The sequence below is a fragment of the Meles meles genome, chromosome 13 (genome assembly GCF_922984935.1).
Source record: "Meles meles chromosome 13, mMelMel3.1 paternal haplotype, whole genome shotgun sequence".
NCBI classification, from domain to species: domain Eukaryota; kingdom Metazoa; phylum Chordata; class Mammalia; order Carnivora; family Mustelidae; genus Meles; species Meles meles.
In genome coordinates this window covers 61,935,995-61,961,512 of record NC_060078.1, presented here as the reverse complement: position 1 = coordinate 61,961,512, position 25,518 = coordinate 61,935,995, and the positions used below count along the sequence as shown (strand labels likewise).

General features: G+C 39.0%; 1 protein-coding gene across 3 annotated transcripts in view; it reads left to right on the top strand.

Annotated features, from left to right (window-relative positions):
• The window catches only part of NT5C2 (5'-nucleotidase, cytosolic II), a 137,248-nt gene that overhangs the window by 43,812 nt on the left and 67,918 nt on the right, over positions 1–25,518 (top strand). For 2 of the 3 annotated variants that reach the window (XM_046026955.1, XM_046026952.1), the window contains exons 1-2: positions 3,087–3,161; positions 16,069–16,193. In XM_046026955.1, the coding sequence (XP_045882911.1) occupies positions 16,093–16,193 (101 nt within the window). In that variant the 5' untranslated portion in view covers positions 3,087–3,161; positions 16,069–16,092. Of the gene's footprint in view, positions 1–3,086; positions 3,162–16,068; positions 16,194–25,518 lie in introns of those variants that run through there. The other variant, XM_046026954.1, reaches the window with a different exon arrangement.

The window sequence follows — 25,518 nt, the reverse complement described above, 5'->3', positions numbered from 1 at the left end:
TGGTATAAGAAAATTTTCACAGTTCCAGAGGCTGGGAAAGTCCAAGGGCAAGGCACCAAAAGATTTGGTGAAGGCCTGTTTCTTGGTTCAGAGAAAGCTATCTTCTTGCTGTGTCCTACAAGGTGGAAGGGGTAGGAAGATTTCGGGGTTCTCTTTTATAAGGGCACTCATTCCATTTATGGGGGCTCTGCCCTCATGACCGAATCATTTCTCAAAGGCCGTATCTCCAAATACCATCACATTGGGCATTAGGTTTCAACACATGAATTTAGAATTTGTCTATAGCAGTTTTGATAAGAAAAAAATGGTATTTATGTCTGTGTTTTAACATTTTATTTTGAAAACAATTTTAGATTTACAGAAGAGTTGCAAAAATAGTAACAGGGGCACCTGGGTGGCTCAGTCATTAAGCATCTGCCTTGGGCTCAGGTCATGATCCCAGGGTCCTGGGATCAAGCTCTCTGCTTAGCGGGGAGCCTGCTTCTCCTTCTTCCACTCCCCTGCTTGTGTTCCCTCACTGTCTCTCTGTCAAATAGATAAATAAAATCTTAAAAAAAAAAAAAAGTCACAGAAAGTTCCAGTATACCCTCACTCAGCCTCTCCTAATGTTAATGGGTTCCATAACTCTGGTTCAACGATCAAAACTAAGAAATTAACACCGGTGCAATGTACTGTTAATTAAACTATAAACTTTATTAGAACTTTATTAGCTTTTCCACTAATGTGCTTTAACTGTTCCAGGATCCCATGCGGATCCTCTGTTGCATTTAGTTGTCTTGTCTCTTTAGTCTCCTCCAATCTATGTTTTCCTTGGCTTTCGTGACCTTAACATTTTTTTTTTTTGAAGGCTTCCAGTTCTTTTTTAAAAAAATAATCTACTTATTTATTTTTAAGTAATCTCTACACCCAACATGAAACTCAAACTCATGACCCCAAGATCAAGAGTCACATGCTCTCCCAACTGAGCCAGCCAAGTGCCCTGACCGTAACACTTTTGAAGAGTCCAGGTCAGGTATTTTATAGAATAGCCCTTAATTTGGGTTTGTTTGAAGTTAAGCATTTTGAGGAAGATTAAAAAAAAAAATCAATTATATATTTATATATAATTTGCATGTTATATATTATACTGCAACTTGGGTTTTATATTCAACTATATTGTGTATTTTTTTAAGCGAAAGGGAGCAAGTTGGGGGGGTTAAAGGGAGGAGGGAGAGAGAGAGAATCTTAAGCAGGAGCCACACCCAGCATGGAGCCTGAGGCAGGGCTCAATCTTAGGACCCTAAGATTAGGACCTGAGCCAAGGCACCCAACCAACTGAGCCACCTCCGTGTCCCTCAACTATATGACTATAGATCAAGGTCACTTCTCTTAAATTCTCTGCAGAATTGCATTATGAGTATTGTGTATTTTATTTTTATTTTATTTAATTTTTTAATTAATTTATTTATTTGACAGAGATCACAAGGAGGCAGAGAGAGGGAGGCAGAGAGAGGCAGGCAGAGAGAGAGGGGGAAGCAGGCTCCCTGCCAAGCAGAGAGCCCAACGCGGGGCTCAATCCCAGGACCCTGGGACCATGACCCGAGCCGAAGGCAGAGGCTTAAACCCACTGAGCCACCCAGGCGCCCCCAGTATTGTGCATTTTATTAAGCTATTCCCCTATTGGTGGGCACTTAGGCTGATTCCAAAATTTATTAACATCATCATAGGAATTATCCTTTTACACATCTCCATATGCACGTGGAGTACTAGATAACTAGAAGTTGCTGAAACATGGATTTAACAGATATTGTCCTATTGCCCTCTAAAGTGGCTGTGCCAATTTATATTCTTTTGATATTATGAAGATTGAAAATTGTTGCCAATCTCAGTTTCAATTTCCATTTCCCTGGTTACTACTGAGACTGCATTTTTTGGTGTGCTTATTAGCAATTTGTGATTAGCAATTTCCTTCTGTAAACTGCCAATTTATATTATTTGCCCATTTTTCCAGTAGATTTTTTTCTTATTGATTCGTTGAGTCCTTGTATGTTCTAGATACAAATCTTTATGTATTACAGATATTTTCTCTTCATCTGTTATTTCTTGTTTGTTTCCCAAAATTTTTAAAAGGTTTTATTTATTTATTTGTGACAGAGAAAGGGGGAGAGAGGGAGAGAGAGGACATAAGCAGGGAGGAGGGTCAGAGGGAGAGGGAGAAGCATTATTCCAGATAAGCAGGGATCCCAATGTGAGCTCAATTCCAGGACCCTGAGATCATGACCCCAGCTGAATGAGGTCCTTGTTCCCCAATTTTTTAAGTTATTACATTCCCTGATTTTTATTTTTTAAAACATTTTATTTATTTGACAGACAGAGATCACAAGTAGGCAGAAGAGAGGGAGGAAGCAGGCTCTCTGCCAGCATAGAGCTGGATGCGTGGCTCGATTCCACAACCCTGGGATCAGGACCTGAGCAGAAGGTAGAGGCCTCAACCCACTGAGCCACCCAGGCACCCCACATATCCCTGATTTTTAAAATTATTTTTTCTGACTGTTGGAGACAAAGTTCTTGATTATACAAGTAGTATAAATGATGTAGAAAATCTGGGAAATTTATAGAAAAGTATAAAGAAGAAACGAAACTACCCCGAATCTTATCACTGAGGAAAAAAAACACTACTAAAATATTCAATTACAGGGGCACCTGGGTGGCTCAGTGTGTCCCTTCTGGACCAGAAGGGGTCTAGGGTCTATTTGACCAGGAGATAAAGGATGCCCTATCCCCTTAAGGGAAAGTGTTGGTGTAGAGACCAAGGCAAGGTGGTCCAGGGCCTTGCTGATTGGCCAGGCACAAAGCCAAGGAATGGAGACCTAAAAGACGTGTAAGGGTTGTCAATGTGCCTTATCCCACAGCTCGTCAACAACTGCTGTTCTGTTGTTTGTGGATCTCGAAAACCCGCGCTAGGGCCCCAGGCGCACGCCCGCACCGGGGCTCCTCTCCGTCTGTGCTGCTAGGGAGCGTCGCGGCGGCTCGGTTCTTCGGCGGAGCTGCGGAAAGAACAGCACGCCGGTCCCTGGCCGGGCGCGAGCTGGGGGCGGCGCCGGGGCGGCGGGGGCGGGGAAGGAGCGCGCCCCGGCAGCTGCGGCAGTTGCGCGCTGGGATTGCTGCCGAGCGGCGGACCGGTGAGCTCGGCGGGATTCGCGGGAGGGCGGGGAGGGAGCGGGCGAGCGAGAGAGCGAAGGAGCGAGCGAGCGAGGGAGGGAGGGTGCGCGGCAGAGCGCGCGACTTAGGGCCGGGAGACGCCGCCTGCCCCTGCCCCACCCGAGCCGCTGCGCCCCTCCGGCCCCTCTCCTCCATCGCAGCGCCTGCGGACTCGACACCCTCGTCCCTGCACGGCGCCCCCCACCCTCACACCTATCCCCAGCTGGCCCCCGCCTCAGAGCGGCCCCAGCCTCCGCGGCGACGCCCCCAGCCCCACGTCACGCTCGCGCCATTGTTTCCCTGCTGTCGGCTCGCGGAGACCCGCCTTACCCTCGGAGCGCAGCCCTTGGTCTCCTCAGAGCCAGCCTCGCCGTGTCCTGTCCCCCCGCTTTTCTACGCCCGTGGCAGCCCCTGTCCCTCCTCAGGCGGACCCCTCTTTACTGAGTTCTGGTTGTTTTTTCCGGAGGACGCCGCCTTCCTCCCGTAGGCAGCGGAGGCCTGCCTTTCCGACCCCCTTCCAGGGCTTCACCCCCTGCGCGTTCCGGGTGGCCCCCAAGGAACTAGCGGACCGCCGTGGTAGGAGGCGAGGTTGACAACGTTTTCGCCAGAGCCGCAGGAAATTGCCGGCCTGATAGCCCACATTCCAGTTTTGTCGTTTGCAGCACTTCCTGGAAAGCTCACGTTGAATCGCGAGCCGCCACAAAAACCATGCTCGTTATTTCCAAACGGCTCCCAAGTCAGGCGTCAGCTGTCTGGGGGTGGCCCGTTCCCCCCCCCTTTTTTTCCCCCCTTGGGGTCCCCTGAAGCCGAGGGGAGATGCAGATCTGAGGTCTGAAACATTCGTTGTAAGCAAAATGTTTGGAGGTTTTGACGCCAGTAGGCCTCAGCTTTTAAAAGCAGTAGGTAGAGCTGTGGGCGTTGGGGCCGTTATGTTTGAGGGATGTAAAGTACAGTGATCCGCAGTGACTGGTCACCTTTATAGGGTTGTGTGCGTGCGTGCGCCCATGCGTGTCCGGGTGCAGACAGGTTCTTGATTGAACTGTGCTTGTTTTGTAATGTCTGCACACTGTTCATTTTGCCTCTTAAGACAGCGGATGCAAATGCAAAAATGTAACCCGCAAGGAAGAATGTCGAAACTGTACCGTTTACCGTGGAGACTTAATGTGATTGAGGTCCTTTTAGATAGTTACCACGACACTCTTTTTTTTCTTAATTTTATTTTAGTAGGCTTCAAGCCCAAATGTGGGGCTCCAACTCACAACCCTGAGATCAAGAGTCGCCTGCTCTACCACTGAGCCATCTAGGAGTCCCTACTGGGACACTTCTCAACCATGGTTAGAATTTATCCAGATGAAGACATCCAGGCCTCTGCCTGTTGGGTTGATGCTAGCACACACAGACTACTTCTGAAATGCATTTCTTTTGCAATATAAGCTGCTACAATTTCAGCTCTTATAGGTTGTTGCTGCATTTAGATTTAAGAATTTAATAATCTATAAAATGAGAGGGCTGAAGGAGAGTTCTGCAAGGTTTCTTCCAGTTTTTCGGTTTGTTTTTGAGGATTTTATTTATTTGTCAGCACGAAAGCTGGGGAAGAGGCAGACAGAGAAGTAGGCTCCCCGCTGAGGAAGGACCTAGAGGGAGGGCTTGCTCCCAGGACCCTGGGATCAGAATTTGAGCAGAAGGCAGACGGTTAAGGTACTGAGCCACCCAGGCACCCTGGTTTCTTTCAGTACTAAGATTTGATTCCATGGTATGAAAATTTACAATTAGCTACAGGTTTCCAAAAGTTTATAATTGTAGGAAGTTTTATATAGAGAGATATTTACTGATGGTATCTGCAAGCCTTAGTACTGACAATAGGTGTATCTTCCTAAAGAAAGCCAGATTATAGTGGAATGTTAGGGATGTTCATTCGTCTGTCTCTAGGCTGTTTTGGCTGTTTTTTTTTTTTGTTTTTTTTTTAAGATTTTATTTATTTATTTGACACAGAGAGGGATCACAAGTTGGCAGAGAGGCAAGCAGAGAGAGAGGGGGAAGCAGGCTCCCTGTTGAGCAGAGAGCCCAGTGCAGGGCTCGATTCCAGGACTCTGAGATCATGACCTGAGCCGAAGGGAGAGGCTTAACCCACTGAGCCACCCAGGCGCCCCTGTTTTTGCTGTTTTATGGAAGAAAGCACTTAAGCCTTAAATACATCTTTTCATTGCTTAGCTTTCTTAACAAAAAGCTTAATTCAATGAAATAGCAGAACAAGAAACAGACCCCAACTTTATCATATGATGTATAATGAAGTTCTTTTCCAATTCCTATTTAAACGTAGTTTTTATGTAGTTTCAGTTGCTATGTACATATTTTTAATTTTCATTTACCCACTTTCTGGGGTGTCCATGTATCTGAAGAATTCATCTACTTTTCATTTGTAAAGGCTCTGTAACATACTTTTATACCCAGTAGTCAACAGTGCCTGGTATACAGGCTTTCAGTAAATTTTTGTTGAAGGAATGTAGTATTTTGAGCCACTTAGACAACATTTGGGAACAAAAAATGTTAAATATCACAGGGCATATGCTCAATGACATTTGAGCAATAAAGCCCTTCAATACTTTGAGCCAGGAGATAGCATCACATATGTTTGAAGGTGTGGTTTTTGGAGTCTGGGTTTGAGATCTGGCTTGCAACTTAACCAGCCATGCAACCTTGGAGAAGGTGGTAGACCTCACTTAGTTTCTCTCACCACGAAAAATGGGGAAATAGAACAAATTTCACAGGGTTGTATGGATTAAGTGGGATAATACCATTGAAGCAATACTGGCATACATTAAATTATAAATGTTAACTCTCAACTGTTTTGTTCAGAGTGGGGATGTTACTGCATGTTGGTGGGGTCAGAAAAGCATGAGTGATGGTGACAGGAGAGTAAGAAGATGCGAAGGTGGATATATTGAGGGTTTAATGAATAGGTTGCTCTCACTAAAAGTATGGGGTAGAATAATAGTATGAGATAAAGCTAGAGATAGAATTTCTGGTAAGCTACTTACAAGATAGGCTATATAGATTTTTGGAAGATACAGCACAATGAAGTAAGATAATTTTTTTTTAAATAAAGCTTTTATTTATTTATCTGAGAGAGAGAGAGAGCAGGAGCAAGAGTCGGGGAGAGGGAAAAGCAGGCTCCCTAATGAGCAGGGAGCCCGACTTTGGGACTCTATCCCAGGATCCCGGGATCATGACCTGAGTTGAAGGCAGATGCTTAACCCACTGAGCCATCCAGGTGCCCCAAGATAAGCTTTTTTTTTTTTTTTTAATATTTTATTTATTTGACAGAGAGAAATCACAACTAGTCAGAGAGGCAAGCAGAGAGAGAGGAGGAAGCAGGCTCCCTGTGGAGCAGAGAGCCCGATGTGGGGCTCGATCCCAGGACCCTGGGATCATGACCTGAGCTGAAGGCAAAGGCTTTAACCCACTGAGCCACCCAGGCGCCCCCAAGATAAGCTTTTGTAATGAGTGTAGGTGTTTGTTTTGTTTTTTAGGTTCAGACCTAAAAAAGTTCTTTCCTTTAAAGATTTATTTATTCTAGAGAGGGGGGAAAAAATATGTGAGTGGGGGGAGGGGCAGAGGGAGAAGGTGAGAGAATCTTGAGTAGACTCCCTGCGCAATGGGTATCCCAATTCAGGGCTCAGCCTCACAACGCTGAGATCGTGACCTGAAGCCAAGAGTTAGATGGTCAATGGGCAGAGTAACCCAGATGCCCCTAAAAGTTCTTCGCTTTAAGGATGTTGATTGCAAATTGTTATAGATTACTAAATTTCTTGTCACTTGACACAGTAAATCTTATATGACTTTTTATTACTTGAAATTTAGTTGTGTTCTGTGATTGGTTACCAGAGTTTGCAGTGGCTTTTTGTTCATTTTTTTCAAAAAAGATTTTAGTTATTTATTTGACAGAGAGAGAGTGTGTGTGTGTGCATGCACAAGCAGAGGGGAGGGGCAGAGGGGGAAGCAGACTCCCCACTGAATAGGGAGTTCGAGGTGGGACTCTGGGATCATGACCTGAGGTGAAGGCAGACACTTAACCGACTGAGCCACCCATGTGTCTCTCATTCTTTCTTAAATGGAAAACAACTTTAGCAGTAAGCCAGTAAAAAACAATAAAAATAGCAAAATTGTCAGCAGAGCAGCAAAACTGCCCTCTCTTTAGGTGGAATACAGAATCGAAGGATTAAATTGACTTGGAGAGTGTTGAACTATTAGTTCCTACCGTGTGTGTGTGTGTGTGTTTTAAGTAGGCTCCATGCCCAGCATGGGGCTTGAACTCGCAACCCTGAGATCAGGATTTGAGCTGAGATCGAGTTGGATGCTTCACTGACTGAGCTACTCAGCCACCACTAGTACATATACTCCTCTTATTTAAGATTTTATTTGTCAGAGAGAGAGAGTACACACAAGCAGGCAGAGAGGCAGGCAGAGAGGAGGAAGCAGGCTCCCCGCTGCACAAGGAGCCCGATGTGGGACTCGATCCCAGGACCCCAGGATCATGACCTGAGCCGAAGGCAGTGGCTTAACCCACTGAGCCACCCAGGCATCCCTATACTCCTCTTATTTAATACATTACACATATGATTTTGCAACTTTTTTTTTTTTTTTGGTTAAACATTTTAAAAAAGATTTTACTGGAGAGTGAGTGAGCAAGAGAGAGCATGGAGTGGGAGGGAAAGAGGGAGAGGCAGACTCCTGGGGAGCCCAACTCGGGGCTCAGACCCAGGACCCTGAGATCATGACCTGAGCCGAAATCAAGAATCAAGTATTTAACTGACTGAGCCATCTGGGCACCCCAGCGTTGTTTATAATATGTGTCCATGTTGATAAGACTTTAGTTCATTCATTTTAATTGCTCTGTAGTGTTGCATTATATGAATAAACCAGTTCATTTATGGAGTTTTAGGTGTTTCTGTTTTTTTTTTTAAGATGTTATTTTTATTTATTTATTTGATAGAGAAGGAGAGATTGCAAGTAGGTAGAGAGGCAGGCAGAGAGAGAGGGGGAAGCAGGCTCCCCGCTGAGCAGAGAGCCCAATGTGGGGCTCGATCCCAGAACCCTAGGATTATGACCTGAGCTGAAGGCAGAGGCTCAACCCACTGAGCCACCCAGGTGCGCCCCCCTTTTTAAAGATTTTATTTTTAGTCTTTCTTTTTTTTTTTTTTTTTTTTTGCTGTGAACAAAGCATAAACATTCTTGGATTTTCATGTTGTTTACATGTGTGAGATAGTTCTTAACTTACGAAAATCTTAGATTGTAGAGTATGAAGATCTTTTAACTTTATTAGATAATGCCAAATTATTTCCAAAATACTAAATAATCAATAGCAGTTTGTGAGGGTTCCTATTTTGCAGTATCCTTATAAACATTAATATTGTGTAGACTTTTAAATTTTAAAATGAAATCAAATTTTATTTTAATTGGCTTTTCCCTAATCATAAGTGAGGTTGAGCTTCTTCACATCATTTATTATAGGATTTCCTTTCTGTAAATTGCTATTTATAGACTTCTGTTGGCTTGTTTGGTTTTCCATCATTAGTTCATAACTCTTTATTTACTAATCCTCTTATTTATAGTGTTATATGAGAAGTGTTACACCTTCTCAGTGTTTAGTCTCTCATTGTGCAGAGGTTTTACACTTTTTTCAACTATTTGCAAAATTTCAATACAAGAAAGGGCAGTAATAGTTCAATAAATTTACCTTTCATCTGGATTCACCAGTTAACAAAGATTTATCTTCCATTTATACATTTTTTTTTCTGCACCATTTAAAAGTAAGTTGTAGACATCATGACACTTCATTCCTCGAAAGATCTACTTGAATATCCTAAAAACAAAGATGTCCTATAAAATTACATGTTTAACATGGAGGTAACATTGTTATCTATTATCTGGTGCGTATTAAAAGTTTCACATTTGCCCCCAATAATGACTTTTTTTTTTTTTTTTAAAGTAGGTCTGGTGTGGACCTCAATGCAGGGCTTGAACTCACCATTCTGAGATCAAGAGTCAGATGCATAACCGACTAAGTTCTCCAAGCCCCCCCGCCTCCCGCTCCAAATGAACTTTATAGTTATTCTCCACTCTAACCCTTGGTCCTAGATCTAGTCAAAGATCATGAATTGCATTTACTTATCATGTCCCTGTAATTACTTTTAATCCACAGCAGGTCCAGCTTTTTGTTTGTTTTCATAATTTTAATGTATTTGAAGAGCCCAGGCCAGTTGTTTTGTGGAACAAAACTGTAATAAAAGTTCTGTGAATGTAATGTCTTCTAAATTATCTTCTTATACTGCCCTTACTCTTCTTGTGATGACATGAGATGATAAAATATCTACGTAATGAGATGAAGTGAATGACGTAGGCATTGTGACGAAACCTTAAGCTACTATTGACCTTCTGACTATATGGCAGAAGGAGGATCATCTGCTTCTGGGGACTGCAGCTGACCATGGGTAACTGTAACTGGAAAGGGAAACCATGGATAAGGGGCCGGGACTACTGTTCAACATTGTGCAGAAGCTGCAAGTGTTTAACATTGCAGCCTCTAGCATTATAAATAATAAATGATTAAGCACTATGTATCAGCCATTGTTCTTAGTACCTTGCACTTATTAATGGATTGAATCCTTGTTCCAACTCTGACCATTTTGGAGTGGAAGAAGCTGAAGAGATTGTGTAATTTGCTCAGTCATAGAGCTAATTAGTGTTGGAGTCAGGTTTTTGAACCCAGGCAGTGTGGCTTTAGAATCTATGCTCTTCATCACAAGTATAATTCTATGACATAGGTCAAATTATTTAACTTCATTATGCTCTTTTCCTCTTTGTATGACAGAGAGAATAGCACCTGACTCATATGGTTGTGAGAAGTCAGAAAAATACGTATAGTGCTTAAAATAATATGTGAAAAAAGTGAACACTTAGTAAATGTTAAATGTTAGCTATTAAGTTAGGGTTATTAAGGCATTGAACTTACACATCTCTGAATTTTTACCAAATAAGCAGACTAATCCATAAATGGGAATTTATAAACCAAGAAGTAGAAATACTGTGATTATTTCTGACTTTCTGATTTTTATTATTTTTTTATTTTGTGGGAGGAAAGGTAATAGGTACAATAGTGTAATGGTGAGCCAGGAATTCATCAGTAAAAGAATTCGTTCATTTTGAAATCAGACTTTTTTTTGTCTCCTTTTTAAAGGAATATTCAAGAATCATTACTGAAGGTGAAAAATATTTTATATTGGCTGATTGTAAAAACTGTTAGGCTTCATTACCTTTATGTTTTTGAAAGACCATAGTTAATTATAGCAATATTTTGAAGAAATAGATGGCATACTACATATCCTCCCACCCATTCATTTAAAAATGTTTTCTTTACATACTTGTTCTTTGTGTCAATGACCATGTTATTGTAGAAGGTCTTATATTACTCAAAACATTTAGTTAGAAGCAGCCTTCAGGGGCACCTGGGTGGCTCAGTGGGTTAAGCCTCTGCCTTCAGCTCGGGTCGTGGTCTCAGGGTCCTGGGATTGAACCCCACATCGGGCTCTCTGCTCAGCGGGGAGCCTGCTTCCTCCTCTCTCTCTGCCTGCCTCACTGCCTACTTGTGATCTCTCTTTGTCAATTAAATAAATTAAAAAAAAACTAAAAGAAAAAAGATTTAAGAAAAAAAAAGAAGCAGCCTTCAGACGCTGATGTAGAACAGATAGCCTTCTGTGTGATAGGGCTGAGGTAACAATTCTAGGAGTAGCAGTAGTAGAATGTTGAAGAGAAGAACATTAACAAAATTCAGGTCTTATTTGTGTATATTTAGGAACTTTAGGAATAGATGAAATAAATTTATATTTTCTAGTTAGTTTCAGACTAGAGGTTGGAGCATGTTATTGCTTGAAGAAAAACCAATGTCAAGGCAACAGGTACTGCATTTCTCATTTGAGAAGATCTCTTCTCAGTTTTGTTATTTTCCATCAGAGAACAAGGAACCTTTTGTTCCAAGGCCTGATGTCGAAATGTTAGCAAAATATTACGTTAATCAAGCCAAGAATCTCGTGTTTCTGAACCAAAAGTAAGATTTCACAAAGACTCATTTAGAGCATTAAAAGGAACTTGTGCAATATTCTTGCATTTTCAGACTTACACAAGAATTAGCTTCTAAAAAGCAAAGACCTCAAAGTGTAGAGGTTTAGGAGTTCCATTTGTTTCTGCCTGTCTGTATCAAGTCTATTGTTAAAGGAACTGGGGTTACAGCAACAAACGAAACAAATCTCACCCTTACAGAGCTTACATTTTAGAGAAAGGGTCTGACTCTAACTGTCAAAATATATCATGTCTGGAAGTGTTAATGTGAAAAAAAAAAAAGGCAGGGTAAGAGGATAGCAAATAATATGCATGGATAGGTAAGTGTGAGTTTATTAGTTGAAATTTGTTAGCTATCTATATCACTTGGCGTGCAAAGTATGAATGCTTGCCTTTTCCTGAAATCTATAGTCCAGTTCAGGGCAAATGATAGAACTGAATGAAACTAATGGAATGAAAAATGAACAAAAAACTGTCATGAACTATTCAAAAGGCAAGAAGTTAACGAAACATTCAACACGGTTTACATATAGCAGTTTTAAGAAGTCTCCCTTTGGGGGAAAAATTGACTACTACATCTTAAAATACTTTATGTGATTATTTTCTTCCGTGTATTACTTTTAGTATTATTAGAAGGAGCAAAATTTACAAAAATACTTTTAGAGCTATAGTTTCTTTCAAAGCACAATTCTTTGGATTAGAGATGACACTATTGTCAGGAAGGAAGAATTTTCTTTGCCCTTCAGAGTCCTAGCTGGATGAAGAATCAGATTGACATGAGACAAATTAACAGGAGAAAATCAAATTTAATAGCATACACAGGTTCAATCCGCACAGACATAGAGATTCCAGAAACAGGCGACGTGATGCTTGTGTGAACTGAGGAGAGGGTAAGGGCCTGAGGATACAAAGGGCAGAAAGACCATTAGCAGGAACGTGAGAGAAAGTGGTTGGGAAACAAAGATTGCCTTATGTATCTAAGTGTCTTTGGGGAATCTCTGTTAATAGCTCTTCTCTTGGTACAAGCAGGCAGTTGACCGGGGAGGTAAAGAGCTTTCCTGAACCTGCTGGGTTTTGACTGTCTTTTATTTTTTATATATTTTTTAATTTTATATATTTAATATATTTTTATATTTATATTATTTTTTATAACTCTTCTTTTTCTATAAACTAGTTTAATATGCAACCAAATTTGTATTTATGAAGCTTAAAATAAATTTCAAGCTTGTGAGAAAATTTTAAGAAACCATTCAAAGTGACCCTTTCATTCAAGTTTCAGAGCAGTGTTCTTAGAATGGTTGATTATAAAACTTAGCAATGTCAAGTTTTATATTTCTTTTTCTTTTTAAAGATTTTATTTATTTGACAGACAGAGATCACAAGTAGGCAGAGAGACAGGCAGAGAGATAGGGGGAAGCAGGCTCCCCACCAAGCAGAGAGCCCGATGCGGGGCTTGATCCCAGGACCCCAGGATCATGACCTGAGCTGAAGTCAGAGGCTTTAACCCACTGAGCCACCCAGGCGCCCCTCAAGTTTTATATTTCAAACAGAATAAATTCCAGTCAAGTTTAGTAAAACTCTGAGAGTTCATATTTATGTACTGTTATCATTACCCTATTATGTGTTGAAAAATAAGTATTTGGTTCAATATGCAGTGTAAAGCACTTTGCCGAATAAACTTGTGCTACGTAATGTGTTTAAGTGCTACTCCTTTTTTTTTTTTTTTTTTTAAGATTTTATTTATTTGTGAGAGAGCATGGGGGGTAGGGAGGGGCAGTGGGCGAGGGAGAACCAGACTCATCCCTTAGGAGGGAGCCCAAAGCAGGGCTTAATCCCAGGACTCCAGGATCATGACCCAAGCCAAAGGCAGATGCTTACTGACTGAACCACCTAGGTGCCCCTCAAGAGCTGCTCCTTTCCGAGTGAATTACTGATGTGATCTGAAACATTTAAAATGGTTTTGCTACCCAGGTTTATCCTGCAGTTTCAGTTACTCTTTGCTTCCTGTTTTTTGCAGTTGCCTGGAGCTGTTGGGGCAGCTGGTTTCCCTTTTGGGGGGGAGGGTAGTGTTAGTGGTGAAAGAAGTATGTGTTGCCTGAAATATTTTTAAAGCGTGAAACTATGGTATTTCAAATGCTTGAAAGTTCATTTCAGTTGTTGCTATTCACACTGTTTATTTTATGTTGAAACAAAGAATTTTCTAACTACCATATTTTTTAAAAGGAATTAAAATTTGAACTTTTTATTCGGTATTAGTCATTTTTGTACCTTAGTGAAAGAAACTACTCGAGCTTGACACTGTAAACAGGTGACAAATGTATATTTACCTACATAATAGAAATCTCTATTTTTTGGCCAGTTGATAAAACATCTTCATCTTTACTTTTAATATTACTATGAAAAATAGTTAAGTCTTAGGTAGATTGATTCTGTGGGTAGAGTTCAAAAGTTTGTCATGTCATGTTAAGATGTATGATAAGATCATAGTAAAATTGTCATATGTGAGGAATTGTTTGAAGATGGTGATTTTTTTTTTTTTTTTAAGATTTATTTATTTGACAGACAGAGATCACACGTAGGCAGAGAGAGAGGAGGAAGCAGGCTCCCTGCTGAGCAGAGAGCCCTATGCGGGGCTCCATCTCAGGACCCTGGGATCATGACCTGAGCCGAAGGCAGAGGCTTTAACCCACTGAGCCACCCAGGCGCCCCTGAAGATGATGATTTAAGACAATCTTACCCCCTTACCTTCACATAACTGCATGGACTTCATGGCAGATTTTATCCCATATTAATGATAATCATTTATGTTTACACTTCAGTTTTATGTTTTTTTTAAAGATTTTATTTATTTGAGAGAGAGTGAGCTCACAGCAGGGGCAGAGGAAGAGGGAGAAGCAGACTCTCCACTGAGCAGAGAAGGCCAACATGGGGCTCCATCCCAGGACCCCGAGATCATGATCCAAGCTGAAGGCAGAGGCTTAACAGACCGAGTCACCCAGGCACCCCTGAAGTTGGATGTTATTTTTGCTGAGTGTATAACTTGAATTCTTAAAATAAAATACATTTTGTTTAGTCCATGAATGACCCAAGAGAGTGCTTTGAATTTTTGCTACAAATAATTTGAAGAAAGTAATAAAAAAGTTAAAATACCTGGGAGAAATCTTTCTTAGTGTAATTACAACCTTTAATTTTTAAGGAAAGAAAATAAAAAACCCCGACTTTTAAAAAAGTTTCACTGAGGTATAAATACATACAGTAGGGGCGCCTGGGTGGCTCAGATGATTGGGTGTCTGCCGTTGACCCAGGTCATGATCCTAACGCCCTTGTGGGATTTAGCCCCACTTCAGGCTCCTGGCTCAGTGGGGAGTACGCTTCTCCCTCTTCCTCTGCTCCTCCCCCTGCTCATGCTCTTTCTCTCTGTATCTGTCTCAAATAAATAGAATCCTTTAAAAAATATATTAAAAATACATACAGTAAACTTCACAAATTTAGAGTGTACAATAAGTTTTGACATGTATACACTCATGAAACAGTCACCATAATTAAGATAATGAACATATCCCTCCCAAAAGTTTCCCTGGGTCCCTCTTTGCCTTATTGCTTCCCCCTAGGGAACCACTGATCTTATTTCTGTCACTATAGATTAGTTCGCACTCTCTAGAATTTTATGTAAATAGGATCATATAATATGTCTTGTCTGCTTTCACTCAGCATAATTTTGAAATTTATTCATGTTTTCAGTAGTTCATTTCTTTTTATCGCAAAGTAGTATTCCATTGTATGAGCATACTACAGTTTATTCTTTCACCTGTATAGACATTTGGGGTTTTAGTTTATGGATATTACAAACAAAGCTTCTGTGAATATTTGTGTATAAGTCGTTACGTGATATATGCTTTCATTTCTCTTGGATAATTACTTAGAAGTAGAAGGGTTGGGACATAAAGTAGATACGTGTTTAACTTTTAAAGAAATAGAAACTTTTCCAAAGTGCTTGTACCATTTTTATAGTCTTACTGGTGGTATATTAAAGTACTAGTTGCTCTATTTCCTCACCCAGGTTTGTCATGGTCAGTCTTTTTAAAATTTTAAATATTCTAACAGACATGTAGTGGAATCTTTTTTTTTTTTTAAGATTTTATTTATTTATTTGACAGAGAGAGTACAAGTAAGGGGAGCAGCAAGCAGAGCAAGAAACAGACTACCCGCTGAGCGGGGAGCCCTAGGTAGGCCTGATCCTTGGACCATGGGATCATGATCTGAGCTGAAGGCAGACGCTTAACTGACTGGGCCACCCAGTACTACACTATACCACACTACCGTACACCAGTACTACTATACCCCCATGTAGTAGAATCTTATTGTGGTGGTAATTTGCATTTCCCTGATGGTAAATGGTGTTGAGCATCATTTTATGTACTTATTTGCCATCTGTATATCTTTATTGATGAAACATCAGTTCAGATCTTTTGCATATATATATATGTATGCATATATATATATATATATATATTTTAGAGAGAGAGTGCATGAGTGTGAGGGAGTGGGTGCTGAGGGAGAACAAAGAGAATCTTAAGCAGGCTTTTTGCTCAGCACAGGGCCTGATGCGGGGCTCGACCTCATTACCCTGAGATCATGACTTGAGCTGAAATCAAGAGTCAGATGCGTAACCAACTGAGCCACCTGGTGCCCCTAGAATTTTTCTAATTAAAACATCATAACAGTAAATAGATACTAACATTAAGCCACTAAATTACTGATTTTCTTTTCTAGAATTCAGCATACAATTGAAATAAAATGACAACCTCCTGGAGTGATCGGTTACAGAATGCAGCGGATATGCCTGCTAACATGGATAAGCATGCCCTGAAAAAGTATCGGCGAGAAGCCTATCATCGGTAAGTATATTGTCTATTCAGTCCTCAAAACATCTCTATAAAGTGGGCACATATATCTTCCTTTTACAGATGATGAAGTTTTAATGTGTAGATAAGTTAGGCAGTTTATAGATCATATAGCTAGTTCATAGTTCAAACCCAGTCCAGAGTCTGGAGCTTTTTTTTTTTTTTTTTTTTTTGGATATTTATTTATTTAAATAATCTCTACACTCACTCTGGCCTTGAACTCACAACCCTGAGATAAAGAGTTGCACGCTCTGCTCTTCCTACTGAGCCAGTTAGGTGCCCCCAGGAGTGTAGACTTTTAACCACTAGTACATCATACAGCTGCATTTAAAGGGGAGATTTCTTGTTTCTTACATCTACTAATAAAAGTCCTTGGGGCACCTGGGTGGCTCAGTGGGTTAAAACCTCTGCCTTCGGCTCAGGTCATGATCCCGGGTCCTGGGGTCGAGCCCCACATAGGGCTCTCTCTGCTGGTCAGGGAGCCTGCTTCCCTTCCCCTCTCTCTGCCTGTCTCTCTGCCTACTTGTGATCTCTCTGTGATTTTATTTTATTAAAATAAAAATTAAAAAATTAAAATTAAAAAAAAATTTAAAAAAAATCTTAAAAAAAATTTTATTAAAATAAAAATTAAAAAATTAAAATTAAAAAAAAATTAAAAAAAAAAATCTTAAAAAAAAATCCTTAACTGAAGAAAATCTTCAGAAGCTGAAAAATTGTACCTTAATTAGTAAGAATGAAATTCTTTTTTTTTTTTTTTTTTTTTTAATAAGAATAAGCTTCTTGGGCACCTGGGTGGCTCAGTGGGTTAAAGCCTTTGCCTTCGGCTTGGGTCATGATCCCAGGGTCCTGGGATTGAGCCCCACATCAGGCTCTCTGCTCTGCAGCGAGCCTGCTTCCTCTCTCTCTCTGCCTGCCTCCCTGTCTACTTGTGATCTCTCTCTGTCAAATAAATAAATAAAATCTTAAAAAAAAAAGGATAAGCTTCTTATTTGACATTTTCCACAAACTGATAATAGTGGGTTTTTTGTTTGTTTTTTAAAGATTTTATTTATTTGACGGAGAGAGAGAGAGCATAAGCAGGGGGAGCTGGAGAGGGAGAAGCAGACTCCCCACTGAGCAGGGAGCCTGACACGGGGCTTGATCCCAGCACCCTGGGATCATGTCCTGAGCCAAAGGCAGATGGTTAACCAACTGAGTGACCCAGGAGCCCCTCGGTTATAGTTCTTAAATAGATTTTTTAAATTGTGTCTACTGGCTACTTAATTAGATTGAATGTGGGTTATACTGGGTATTAGCAATATTTTCTTATATTAAGACTTCAGCATTTTCTCTGAATCATTTTTAAAGTTTAAAATGTGGGCAACCCTCTTGGGTCCCCTCCCTCTTTGAGAGCTTTGTGGCCATTATTCTCTAATTTTACTATTGCTTGAAACCTTGCTTTGCTGCCCCCCCCCAAAAAAAAAGTTTAAAATGTGGCTCAGTCATGGGTGCCTGGGTGGCTCAGATGGTCAGGCATCTGCCTTCAGTTCAGGTCATGATCCCAGCATCCTGGGATCGAGCCCCACATCGGGCTTCGTGCTCAGTGGAAAGCCTGCTTTCCCTCTCCCATTTCCCCTGCTTGTGTTCCTGCTCTTGCTTTCATTATCTCTATCAAATAAATAAATAAAATCTTTAAAAAAAAATGTGGCTCAGTTAGTTAAACGCCTGACTCTTGGTTTTGGCTCAGGTCATGATCTCATTGATGGTGAGATCAAGCACCACTTCAGGCTCCATGCTCAGGTCTGCTTGAGGAGTCTCTCCTGCCCCTTCCCCTGCTCACACTCATTCTCTCAAATAAATAAATCTTTAAAAAGCTTAAAATGTAAATATTTTAAATTTATTTGTCACTTTTTTTTTAAAGATTTTATTTATTTAGAGAGCACAAGATGGGGGAGGATCAGAAGGAGAAACAGACTCCCTGATGAGCAGGGAGCTGTATGCGGGACTGCAGGATCATGACCCGAGCCAAAGGCAGTTGCTTAACCAGCTAAGCCACCAGGCACCCCATTTGTCATTTTTTAAAATATTAATGTTAAAATGCCCATATTTTAAACTTTAAAAATGATTCAGAGAAAATATTAAAGTCTTAATACAAGAAAATTTTGCTAATACTCAGTATTACCCGCATTCAGTCTAATTAAGTAGCCAGTAGACACAATTTAAATTTTTTTTTAAAAGTTTATTTACGTTTTAGAGAGAGAGAAAGAGTGTGTGTGTGAGCTGTGGGGGTGGAGCAGGGACGGGAGGAGCAGGGACAGAGGAGGAAGTGGACTCATCAGGGGATGAGCATCTAAGGCAGATGCTTAACTGACTGAGCCATCCAGGTGCCCCTTATTTGTCACTTTTAATAGTTTGAATTAAATGGCTATTTCTGCCTAATCTTGAGTAGCTAAGATTCATGGAAGTAGGTACTGCATTTAGAAATCACTTGTTTTTGGACAGAAATTAGAAGTCTACACTTCCCATAAATTAATAGGATAGAAAGACTTGGGCCCTATTAAATACCTCTGCTTCCCATGTTGGGAAAGCAAGGGAAAGTAGAAATGCTGGTATACTGGTAGTGCTAAAAAGTTGCATGGGAACTCCAGGAATCTACAGCAACTCACAATTACTCATTTGTTTCTAAGGTAGAGGAAGGAGAAAATATTTGGTATTTTATATTCACTCAGTTATTTGTCTTTATGCTACATACATTTGGCTATGATGTAACATATTTATCAATGGGAGCAAGGGCTAGAATTATGCAATGAAGAGAGGTCATCTAGTTCACATCAAGTATCCTAGTTGCGTTTAATATGTCATAACCTGAGTCCTTCTGACTCATTTAGAATGGTATTTCCTGGAAGATTTTTAGACTGGCTCTGCACCCTACATTCTTTATATAGTAGAGTGCACTCTGAAATAATAGAAACGGTGGGAAAAACACCTCCAAGGGTTTAAATTTTTAGATCACTTGAAACTTTTTTCTTTTTTCTTATTGTGATAAAGTATACATAACATAGAATTGCTGTCTTAACTGTTTTTAAGTGTACACTTCAGTAGTATTAACTATATTCACACTGTTGTGTAGCCATCACAGTATCCATCCCTATAACTTCATTTTGTACAATTGATACTATATCTGTTAAACAGTAAGTCCCTGTTCTCTCTTCCCCAGCTCCTGACAACCAACCACCATTATATTGTCTGATTTTATAATTTTGGCTACTCTAGGTACTTCATATAAGTGGAATTATACAGTATTTTTCTTTTTGTGACAAACTTGTATCAGTTAGCATAATGTTCTTAAGGTTCATTCATGTCATAGCTTATTGCAGAATTTCCTTTTAATGTAAAATTTGGGTTCTTGAATTCTTGCAAGTATTTGCTTTTGTTAATTAAAAATTTTTAATAGAAGCCATTTAAAAGGCATTTATCTTAGTTTTTCAGTTAAGTCAGTTTGTAGAATATTCTGTTTCTGGGGCTTTTTATTAAAGGCATTTACTGGAGTTGGTAATTTATCATTGGGTAAATTAGGCAGACTATGATGATCGTTTATCATAAACTACCTTGTATGTGATGCTTTAGAATTCCCTTTTTAGAAGAAGCTAAATATTTTTAGTTAAGTAAGTAAACATCTAACTTCTGGCTTTTTCTTTGCTAATGTTAGTCTTTTAAAAATGATGGTCATGAGTCATTATTAAGAAACTGGTCTCCAGAAGGTATGCCTGTTGATCTTCTTCCATTTCCTTAAAATGGTTATTGAGTCTTCTAGGCTGAGGATAATCATCAGGCCAAACCCTTTGGAATAGTTTTACTGTGTGGTCAGAAGATAGGCTGAGCTGCTCAGATGTTACAGTGCCTTGAAGGAGGCAAGTTAGACAATTACCTCTTAAATAGTCTCTTATTTAACACCTAGAATCTGAGAGGGATCAAAATAGATAAGAATTTGTATCTACCATATCCAACAATGGAGCAATTAGATTTTTCATCTGCTCTCCATGTTTGTGCCCAGGATGCTGAAATCAGGTATTTGTTTTTTTCTTTTAAAATTTTGATGATTAGGGGCACCTGGGTGGCTCAGTGGGTTAAAGCCTCTGCCTTCGGCTCAGGTCGTGATCCCAGGGACCTGGGATTGAGCCCCACTTCGGGCTTTCAGCAGGGAGCCTTCTTCCCCCTCTATGTCTGCCTCTCTGCTTCCTTGTGATCTCTGTCGAATAAATAAATAAAATGTTTTAAAAAAAGAATAAACTTTTGATGATTATAGTATAGAAGAATTTCTGTAATTACAGTATAGAAGAAATTCTGTAAGTGAATTATGAACACAGCTTATGAATTCAGCAGTGGTTTTATCACATTGAACTGTAATTTGGTAAGCAGTTGAGCATGTGAATTTTTGGGTAATCAGTCTTTTGCCTTATTTTGAAAGACATTGCAGTCACTTTCTCTTTGAATTTTTTTATATATATTTATACCCCCAAAAATTTTAATTGAAATTTATAACTTCCAAAGCCATACCAGTAGATATTTAAATTTGTTGAAAAATAGTTTCTTCTTCAATCAAAACTGGCAGGTTGATAAATTTTAATTTCTTTGTCACTTAACCACTATGGATGTCACATGAATGTCATTCAGCTTTTTAGTTGTATCATTGATTAAGCTGAATTAACTTGTCATTTTAGTTTGGATTCTCACATTCAGATGGCTAAGTTAAGATTTTAGTAGCCATCTTATGAATTCAAAATCACATGGAAAATACAGGTCCTTAGGGAATGTCAAGGAGCTGTGTTCCTTAAATAATGTATAGATGGCATATATCTTGTCAAAATAAGAGTGAGGTAGCGTTATCAGAACTGTGTTAAACTTCTCTTGCTATTATTTCATTCTAATGTTAGATTAGTATTTCATGCTCCTAAGGAATGACAAATGAAGATTCAGGGGCCAATAAGTTTTTGTTTTTTTTTTTAGCCTATTTATTTTGCTTAAAACATTAGATCTATAGAATACTATTCAACAATAAAAAGGATTAAACTATCGATACATACATCTTCGCTATACCAAGAAAATTATGCTTAGTTAATAAGGCCAATCTCAAAAGGTTACCTAGTATATGATTCCGTCTCTGTAATGTTCTTGAAATGAGAACATTCTGGAGATTGAGAGCAGAGTAATGGTGGCCAGGGTTTAGGGGTTGAGGTGGATGGAGGATGGTTGGGGGTAGCTGTAAAACAATGGCACAAGGAATCCTTGTGATTGAAACTTGAATCCTTGTGATTGTCTTGACTCTAGTGATGATTACATGAAGGCTATACACACATGATTGCAGGTAAAACTGGTGAAATCTGAATAAAATTGGTGAACTAGGTCAATGTCAGTTCCTGGTTGTGATACTGTACTATATACAGGATATTTTCATTGGCGGAAACTAGATAAACAGTAAGGGGGAATCTTTCTGTATTATTTCTTATTACTGCATATGAATCTGTAATTATTTCAACATAAGATAAATTCAGTCACACTTTTTTTTTTTTACATCATAGATACATTCCTTGCATCTTCTAGATATAAGTACTTTTTGTAATTCATGGTGATACTACTTAATGGAATACAAATTCTCTAAACCTTATTGTTCAAAAGAAGATACAGGGTCCTAAAACATTCTTAGTTTGTTTCTCTGCCACCATTCCCTATATGCTTCTTCCAAAAACCTGCCTTAAAGTAAAATAGAAAAGGGGTGGTCGTGACAAGGGAGAGAGAAAAAAAGAGATAGCAGATCTTTGATTTAATGAAATCCTGTGATACGAAACTCAGTTTGAGGAAATATTACTCATTTAGATAGCATATTTCACCTTCAGAGACTCTTGTGTATAGCTTCTTTTATTCAAAGTAATGCCTGAGAGGTAGATTCATTCATATTTTTGTGTGTATTAGTAATTTGTTCTTTTTTATTACTATGTGGCATTCCATGGTATCAGCATACCACAATTTATTCATCCATTTTCTGTTTATGAACCTTTGGGCTTTTTTCAGATTTTAGCTATTAAGTATAAGACTGCTACAGACTGAGAAAATATTTGTAAATTATAAAATGATAAATGATAAAAGACTTGTATCCAGAATGTATAAAGGAGTTTAAATTCAACCCAATGAAGAAATGGGCAGAAGACTGATTCTTCCGTATAGAGATATGTGGATGGTGTAAAAACACATGTGTAATAGTATCAGTAGCCATTAGAGAAATGCATTAAAACTACAGTCTATATTCCTATTAAAGTGGTTAAAATAAAAGAGTACTTGATATTATCAAGAATATGGAGGACCTAGAACTCTGATACATTGCTGGTAGAAGGACAAAAATGGTATAGCCATTCTGCAAAACAGTTTGGTAGTTTATTTTGAAGTCAGAGACATAACATATGACCCAGAAATCTTACTCCTAGAGGTTTGCCCTAGACAAATGCAAACTTATGTTCACACACAAAAAACTATGTGAATAATGTTTATAGTATCTCTATTTATAATTACCTCAAATACTTTATATTTGATCCAAATATTCTTTATATATATATTCTTTATATATATATATATCTTCTTTAATTCTTTATTCTTTATATATATATATAAACATATATAGAATATATATATAGAATATATATATAATATTCTTTAGCAGGTGAATATATAAATAAAATGCAGTATATCTGCAGTGAAATGTAACTGAGGAAAAAGGAAGAGACTGTTGATGACACAGCAACTTGGATGAATCTCAAGGACGTAATGCTGATTATAAGAAGCCAGTCTTGGGACACCTGGGTGGCTCACTAGGTTAAACGTCTGCCTTCTGCTTGGGTCATAATCCCAGAGTCCTGGGATTGAGTCCCACATCCGTTTTACAGACGTATCACATTTTGTTTCCTTCGTGGACATTTGGGTTGTTTCTGTTTTTTTACTTTAATGAATAATGCTGTTGTGAACATTTGTATATGAGTTTTTTGTACATACTTTGTAGACATGAGATACTTGTGATTGTCCCAGTTTTTTTCTGGGCTTTTATTCTCAATAATCTTTTGATGAACAGATGTTCTTTACTTTAAAAATGTAGTTTTTTATTGAACTAAAATTCACATACCATAATATTTACACTTGTAAAATATACAAGTTATTGATTTTGGTATATTCACAAGATTGTGCAATCATCACCACTAATTCCAGAACATCAATCAATCAAAAAAAAAAAAGAATCCCTTACCCACTAGAAATAACTCATTTCCTCCTCCCTTAGCCCTTTGGCAACCACTAATCTACTTTCTGTCTGGAATTGACTGTTCTGTACGCTTCATATAAATGAAATCATATGTGGTCGTTTTCGTATCTGGCTTGTTCACTTAATGTCTTCAAGATTAATCCATGTGCTGCATGACTTAATAATTCCTTTAATGGCTGCGTAATACTCCATTGTATGCATATGCCACATTTTGTTTATTCATCTGTTGCTTAATATTTGGATTGTTTCCATTTTTTGGCTGTTATGAATAATGCTACTGTGACCATTGTGTACAAGTTCTGCTTGGACATGATTTCAGTTTTTTAGGCTGTATATCTAGCAGTGCGATTTGCTGGATCATGTGGTAACTTTGTTTAACTTATTTTGAAGGATTGTCAAACTGTTTTCCAATGTAGGTGCCTCATTTTACATTCCTGCCAGCAGTTGATGAAGGTTCTAATTTCTCCACATCCTCACAGTGACACTTGTTATTTGCTATTTTTTAGAGCTGTCCTAGCATGCGCAAGAAGTGGTATCTCATTGTGATTTTTTTTTTAAAGATTTTATTTATTATTTGACAGTAGACAGAGTGACATGCAGAGGGAGAGGGAGAAGCAGACTCTCCACTGAGCAGGGAGCCCGATGCCAGGCTTGATCCGAGGAGCCTGGGATCACGACCTGAGCCGAAGGCAGCCACTTAACTGACTGAGCCACCCAGGCGCCCCCTCATTGTGATTTTGATTTCCATTCTCCTTATGATTAATGTCATTGAGCATTTTTTAGTGTTTTTGTCATTTGCATATCTTCTTTTGAGAAATGTCTATTCAGATCTTTTGTCCATTTCTTAGCTTTTTTAAAATTTTTTAATTTTATATGTTCTTTATATATTCTAGATACCAAACCTGTGTCTGCTACATGATTTTAAAAATATTTTCTTCTTCTGTGGATTGTCTTCACTTCCCTGGTAGAGTCATTTGAAGCACAAATTTTTTTTAATATTGATGAAGTCCAGTTTATATTTTCTTTTGTTGCTTGTGCTTTTAATGTTATATTTAAGAAACCATTGCTTAATCTTAGGTCACAAAGATTTACACTTATGTTTTCCTTTGAGAGTTTTATAGGGTTTTTTTTGAAAGATTTAATTTATTTTTTTGGCACAGAGAGAACAAGCACACACAGGAGGAGCGGCAGGCAGGGGAGAAGCAGGCTCCCCTCCAAGCAAGGAGCCTGATGCAGGGCTTGATCCCCGGACCCCAAGATCTTGACCTGAGCCAAAGCCAGGGCACCCAGATGCCCCGAGAGTTTTATAGTTTTATATTTAGGTTTTTTTTTTTTTTTTGTATTAAAGACACATTCTTTATTGGATGAATGCTCTGTAGTAGATATTTAAAATAATACAAACATCCAGGACTGTAGATTTGTAATTTAGTTCATCATCATTTTAGGTGCAATAGTTAACATGCTTAGGAGAGACAATGTTCTGTATATTACTTAATAAGCTTTATCAAGCACATTTGTAAAAATTAAACTTCCACTTCCAGTTATTATGATTTCCCCCATACACCAAATGAATAAACATAACAACACTGACTTATTCTAAATAATAGATACTGTATCTGGCGATCTATACTCTAAAATTACTTGTATTAGTAAAAATATGAATTTCAGCCTTAACAAGGGATTCTGTGACACCCATAGAAAAATTTGAGAAACCTAACACACAGCCAATGGATAAGAGAATTACTCAGTTTTCTGAGCAAACGGTATGGTAAAATTAGGTAGGGAAAGCTGCCTTTGAAAGAGGTCACAGTGCCCTGCGCCTATTCTGGTAAACGAAGTCAGCAGCGAATGTAGGACAAATGGCATGAGGTTCATCAGCAGTTCCTACTGCCTGGTAACAGAGGAGTGTCTGCATCTTCAGAAAACACAGACTATGCCAGAGCAGTGTTCTTTTAGCTACTGGGCAAGATACTTCAAATGGTAAGGAGAAGTGGAGAGAAAAGACATTGCTGGAGGGGAAGGAGTGAACAGAGGTGG